Source organism: Sinocyclocheilus grahami, unplaced genomic scaffold (assembly GCF_001515645.1).
Source record: "Sinocyclocheilus grahami isolate Dianchi unplaced genomic scaffold, SAMN03320097.WGS_v1.1 scaffold1673.1, whole genome shotgun sequence".
Taxonomy (NCBI): Eukaryota; Metazoa; Chordata; class Actinopteri; order Cypriniformes; family Cyprinidae; genus Sinocyclocheilus; species Sinocyclocheilus grahami.
Window position 1 is genome coordinate 87,353 of NW_015506852.1, and position 6,416 is coordinate 93,768.

Consider the following 6,416-nt stretch of genomic DNA (forward strand, 5'->3'; position numbering starts at 1 on the left):
CTCTCTGTCTGTGTGTGTGTGTGTGTGTGTGGGTGTGTGTGTGTGTGTGTGTGTGTGTGTGTGTGTGTGTGTTATTCAACTGTATTTGCTTGTAGGGTGGATGCATAACTGGACTGAATCCAGATTCAATGTTGTCCAACGTTAAAAACAAATATAATCTAATATGCATCGAATATAAATAAATATTTAGTAACGCTGTCTAGGATAATCCTCTTCTTCCATATTAAAACATAACAGATGTGCATGTCATATATTATCAAGTCTTTGTTTTAAGAAATGTGAATGGCAAAATTATATTCTAAACAAGTCAAATAAATAATTTAACAGCAAATTCAAATAATAGTTCCAAATTCTAAATTCTGATTGGACGAGCTGCATTTGGAATGTTCAATAGATTCTATATCGATGCAGTGAGCTGAAAACAATCTACATTTAGACTGACTTGTTTATTCTGATTGTTGATATTGTGATAATTATTGCGCCTCTCAAGGACTTTAGATACAGTCATTCTGTAGTTAATAATGAATGTTTAAAAAAACATCTGCCAGTGCGTTTAGAAAAATAAACTTAAAGGAATAGTTCACCCGAAAATTTTAATTTGCTGATAATTTACTCACCTTCAGGCCATCCAGATGTAGATGAGTTTGTTTCTACATGGGAACATGTTTGGAGAAATGCAGCATTACATCACTTCCTCACCAGTGGATGCTCTGCAGTGAATGGGTGCCGTCAGAATGAGAGTCCAAACAGCTGATAAAAACATCACAATAATCCACACCACTCCAGTCCATCAATTAATGTCTTGTGAAATTAAAAGTTGTGTGTTTCGAAGAAACAAATCCATCATTAAGATGTTTTAACTTTAAACAGTTGTTTCTGGCTAAAATAATCCATAATCCATATTAACACTTCCTCCAGTGAAAAAGTCCATCTCCTGTTGTCTCTCACATCAAAACCCACCAACATATTTCTTTAGAGATGTTTGGACTGTTTTGGCTTGTAAACGGTGCTTGATCTGTGCAGACTCCTCTCCTGATTCAGACAAGAAAACTTTTTCACTGAAAAAAGCATTATTCTGGATTATGGATTTAGCAATGGTTTAAAGTTAAGCATCTTAATGATGGGTTTGTTTCTTACAAACACGCATCTTATCACTTCTCAAGACATTAACTGATGGACTGGAGTGGTGTGGATTACTTGTGGATTATTGTGATGTTTTTATCAGCTGTTTGGACTCTCATTCTGACGGCACCCATTCACTGCAGAGCATCCATTGGTGAGGAAGTGATGTGCTGAATTTCTCCAAATCTGATGAAGAAACAAACTCATCTACATCTTTGATGACCTGAGAGTTGAGTGCATTTTCAGCGCAAGCATAAAATTGCTTGGCTTTGATCAGAAAATTTAAGTAAATGCATCTTGATGCAAGAATTCTTAAATATTTGTACTGAAAAACAAGACTTTTGCAGCGCTAAAAGAGTATGACCTTAAATATACAGACAAAATACTTAATTTGGCCCTAAACTCTCATTTAGACGCCCTGCGGCCTAAACACGCTCTAGAGATCAGCACTAATGCTGAGAACCTCACACTAACACGCCGCTGCATGCGTGCCGGAGCAGGTTTAGCTTTAATGTATCCCTCAGGTGTCTCGTCTGCCTGTGGGACGCTAGCACATATCAGGGGTCAGAGGTCACGGTGCATTGAGTTACTGTCCTGACACTCGATTGGCTTAACTACAGACTGTAAGTTTGTCGTTTGTGGGTGGCTGAATGCCTCGTCTTCTGAGTGATGATGATAAATGAGCAGCGACAGAGAGAGAGAGTGTTTCTAATGTTGATCTGACTGGATAGACCGCATTCCTGCTCCACCACACACCAAACACTCATGCATTTACACACCTGTTATGCAGGTGTAAGAGCAGATTAATATTTATCAACTGAGATCGCAGACGCTGCAGGATCGTTTCTTCATTAGTGTTGTTGAATCTAATGGTGTTTTGGTGAATTTTAGTGGATGTATGAAGTCTAGTTCACACAAACACATACAATACTTACTGACGCTTCATTTTTAATGTTAGATCTGTTTTTTTAGCATTTCAGACCCAATACTTCTCATTGTTGTACATTTTACATTTATGCATTTGGTAGACGTTTTTATCCAAAGCGACTTAATGTACGGTAGTGCAAGATTTAATGCTTTTGAAAGACGTCTGTTCTGCTCACTAATTTATTTGAGGGAAAATACAGTAAAAACAGCAAAATTGTGAGAATGTTTTACAATTTAAAATAATTGTTTTCGTTCTATGTAATTTATTGCTGTGATCAAAGCTGAGCTTTTCAGTGTCACATGATCCTTCAGAAATCATTCTAATATGCGGATTTGCTGCTTAAGAAACATTTCTGATGCTGAAAATATTTTTATAATATTTATATAAATATTTCGAAATAGTGAGTTTTTCAGGATTCTTTGCTTTCAAAAAAAGAAAGAAATAGAAATATTTTGTAGCATTATAAATGTCTGTACTGTCACTTTTGATCAATTTACTGCATCCTTGCTGAATGATGTTCATTTTGAATGGTAGTGCATATTGTAACGATCTGTTTATGTATTGTATCTGCATTTGTGCCTGCTCTGTGACACATGAACACTGTTTCTGGTGATGTTTGGCTGGTCTGCAGGGCGTCAGTCGTTCCGGTATTTCCAGAGGACGGTGAGAGTGCAGAAGAGCAAGAGTTTGCCGGAGGGACTCAGAGGGCAGGAACAGGTGCGTCCGGTCTGAACCACCTGAATGAGACACACCTGTTTCAGTGGGCGGAGCCACAGCAGGTGACAGACAGCCATAACAGAAGACAGACGGGAGAGCCACACACAGAAGGAGACGCAGCACGCAGGATGTTTAAGAGGAAGGAATACAGTCCTGTCAAGGCCGGGCAGTGAGTTTCCATCAGTTCATGTGTCTTGTTTCTGTTTGCTCTCTTATGATATTTATGCCTTTAGCAAGAGCCTTATGGGTCATTAGATCAGAGACACACACCTGAATGAATGACAAATCTGTCTGAAGGCATTCTAGAGTAGAAATGGACTGGCGTTTATGCATTACAACTGTGAGTTGACTGGATTTGTGTGTGATAATGTGGAGTGTGTGATTTATCTTTATGACAGAGCAGGGCCTTATTTCTCTATCTCTCTCTCTCACACACACACACGGGTCATTGAGTAAGATGGATGTTTTATTAGTGATGATGCACTGGAAAATTGGCGTTTTCACAAAATAATGCAGGATGGGGTGATCCGTGTCTTTGGCCGATAATGAATGTGCCTTATTATCCTGCTCATTAAGCAAATAATTACCAAAAAAATCAACAAATGGAGCCGAAATATTGCAATTATTTTATTTTGTGACGAGAAAAACAAGATTCAATTTGTTAACATTGCATTAGTTAACATGACCTGACAATGAAAAAGTTTTTTTTTTATTAATCTCAGTTAATGGTTATTTCAATGTTACTACTACATCAAAATTTGTATCTGTTAATTTTATTTAATGTAACTGAGCTGACGAGAACTAACAGTGAACAATTGTATTTTTAACATTAACAAAGATTGATAAATGCTTTTACAAATGTATTGCTCAACTAATGGGATCTTATTGTAAAGTTAATTTTTCAGGGATGTTGGCCAGAAAGATTATTCTGGGTAAATTAAAGAAGCACATTTTATTTTATTTATTTTGTTTTGTTTTGTTTTATTTTATTTTATTTTATTTTATTTTATTTTATTTTATTTTATTTTATTTTATTTTATTTTATTTTATTTTATTTTATTTTATTTTATTTTATTTTATTTTGTTTTGTTTTGTTTTGTTTTGTTTTGTTTTGTTTTGTTTTGTTTTTAATTTTTAATTTTTAAACACTGTGATGTTGGCCAGAAAGATTATTCTCAAAGAAGCACTTTTTATTTTATTTTATTGTAATTTTATGTAATAACTAATATTAACAAAGATTAATGCATATAGTTACAAATGAATTTCTCACCTATCAGGATCTTGTTATGAAACAGGTCTGTCAAACTCAGTTCCTGGAGGGCCGGAGCCCTCCAGAGTTTCGATTCAACCCTAATTAAACACACCTGATCCAACTAATCAAGTCCTTCAGGCTTATTTGAAAACTACGTTGTATGTGTGTTAGAGCAGAACTAAACTCTGCTGGGCTCCGAGCCTCCAGGAACTGAGTTTGACAGCCCTGTTATAAAGTGTTACTGAAAACCTCATTGCACATGAATATTTGATGGCGTCAGCCAATCAGAGTGCAGGATTCAGTGTGACATGCAGCTGACAGCTAGTTAGGAGAACTAGTTATGATAAGAGTCACTGGTTGACAGTTTACTGGTGTGTGCTGTGTGGAGTGGGACGTCTAAACTGCAGCATATTCTGAGTAAACGAGTTCATTTATCATATATAAACCACAGAACCACAGTGAACAACAGAGATATGGTAGATGAGCCATCAGACACTGACAGCAGCAGCAGACGGGCCTCTTGTGTAATTATTACTCATGCATGCAGGGTTTATGACGTTATTAATTATGCTTTTTTTTTTATTCATAGAAATTTAACATGCATTCACATAAATTGTACCCGGCTAAATAAAACATGTTCATGTTTAGTCTGATGGCATCTCTTGATATCTTTAGACATACTCAAGGAATTTCAGTAATGTTGAACAGAAAAACAATTATGTGAAAGTCAAAGAAGCACTTTTTTAAAAAATGTTTTATTTAATATGAATTATTTGTAATTATTAGTTAAATTTAATATTTGTTTTTATTTTATTTTTTCATATTGCATTTTTATATATTATATATTTTTTTATTTTATAAATGTTGTTTTGTTTGATATATTTTTTATTTATTTAATTTGATCAGCTATACATTTTATTTTATTTATATTATAGTTATTATATTATTTTAATTTAATTTTGTTAAATTTTATTTGTTATATTTTAAATATTTTATTTTATATTTCAATTTGTTTTGTAATTTATATTTTACATTTTATGTTATTGCTTCATAATATCTGTTTGTGCTGTGCCATATTTCCCCAGAGAACAGGTCAAAGAACAGAAAGCTGTTGTACAGTGTGTTTTCTGTGTTGAGTGAGTCACGTCTATTATTTGACACTGATGTGGATCCAGCTGATCGTGTTTGAGTGTGTCCCGCTGAGGCTGAGGCTGTAACCGCTGTTTGTGAGCCGTTCTTGTGTTCAGGATCAGGCCGTGTAAAGATGTGTGTGTGTGTGTGTATTAGGAGGTGTGTGTTTAAGCTAGAATCTAACTGTGTGCTAATCAGTGTGAGTTATTCATTTCCTCATGCTAATGCGTCAGTGATTGTTCTAATTGACTGATGGTTAATTGTTGCATGAGGAATGAGGAAGATCTTCCTGTGTTTGAGCTCGACCCGTAACAGAGAATGGGCATTAGTTTGAGCATTTGTGGCTTTTAAAAAATCACTTTTTTTATTTTTAAAACCTTTTTTTTATTTTTAAGTTTATTTTTATTGTGTATATTAAATGTATGTGTATATGTATGTATTTGTTTGTTTATTTATGTATATTCTTAAATGGTAAATATGATCATTGCATGAATTTTGAGAAGTACAGTCTTTCAATTAATATGTACAAAATGTATAATAGGTTTTTTAAACTTTTGAAATAATTAAACATTTAAGTATTTATTTTATTTATTCATAAATCATGATTATGCCATTGTATGGATTTTGACAAATGGATTTTTTAAAGTAAAAATATTTCAGCAGTCTCTCAAGTAATATTTTTTTTTTAGAATATATGTGATGTTTAGTATTTTTCACCATTTTTAAACACCTTTTAACTTTTGAATTGATGAAAAATGTATGTATTTATTTTCTTAAATTGTGATTATGACCTTTCATTAAAAGGATAGATATTTCTTTCAGCTAATATTTATAATATATAATACTTTTAAAAATATATTTATTTATTTATTTTCTTAAATGGGGATTATGATCACTGAATTTTTAAAAGTACAAATTCTTCATGCAGTCTCTCAATATATCTGTGCAGTGTAATGAGTGACGGCAAAGGGTTGTTAAATGCTGCTGAAATCCACAGGTGTGAGCAGAAGTTCATGGCATGAATCGGCCCTTTAACTGTAAAGTGCAGCCACACGCTTGATTGTGTGAAGACAAAGAGCCGCCCGCACGTCCAGGGTGTGACTTTATACAGCAGCAGCAGAGATTCCTCAAGAAAAGAGCAGGAATTCCGAGAGTTCTACCTCGACATTCCACAGACACGCCCACACACCTGTCAATCTCTCTCTCTCTCTCTCTCTCTCTCTCTCTCTCTCTCTCTCTCTCTACACGAGTGCACGTCTGTCCACA

At 34.4% G+C, this 6,416-nt stretch overlaps 1 protein-coding gene across 3 annotated transcripts in view; it reads left to right on the plus strand.

The window, feature by feature from the left end:
- The window catches only part of LOC107571950 (envoplakin-like), a 26,910-nt gene that overhangs the window by 5,672 nt on the left and 14,822 nt on the right, over window positions 1–6,416 (plus strand). For all 3 annotated transcript variants that reach the window (XM_016258339.1, XM_016258340.1, XM_016258341.1), the window contains exon 2: window positions 2,682–2,936. In XM_016258339.1, the coding sequence (XP_016113825.1) occupies window positions 2,896–2,936 (41 nt within the window). In that variant the 5' untranslated portion in view covers window positions 2,682–2,895. The remainder of the gene's footprint in view (window positions 1–2,681; window positions 2,937–6,416) is intronic.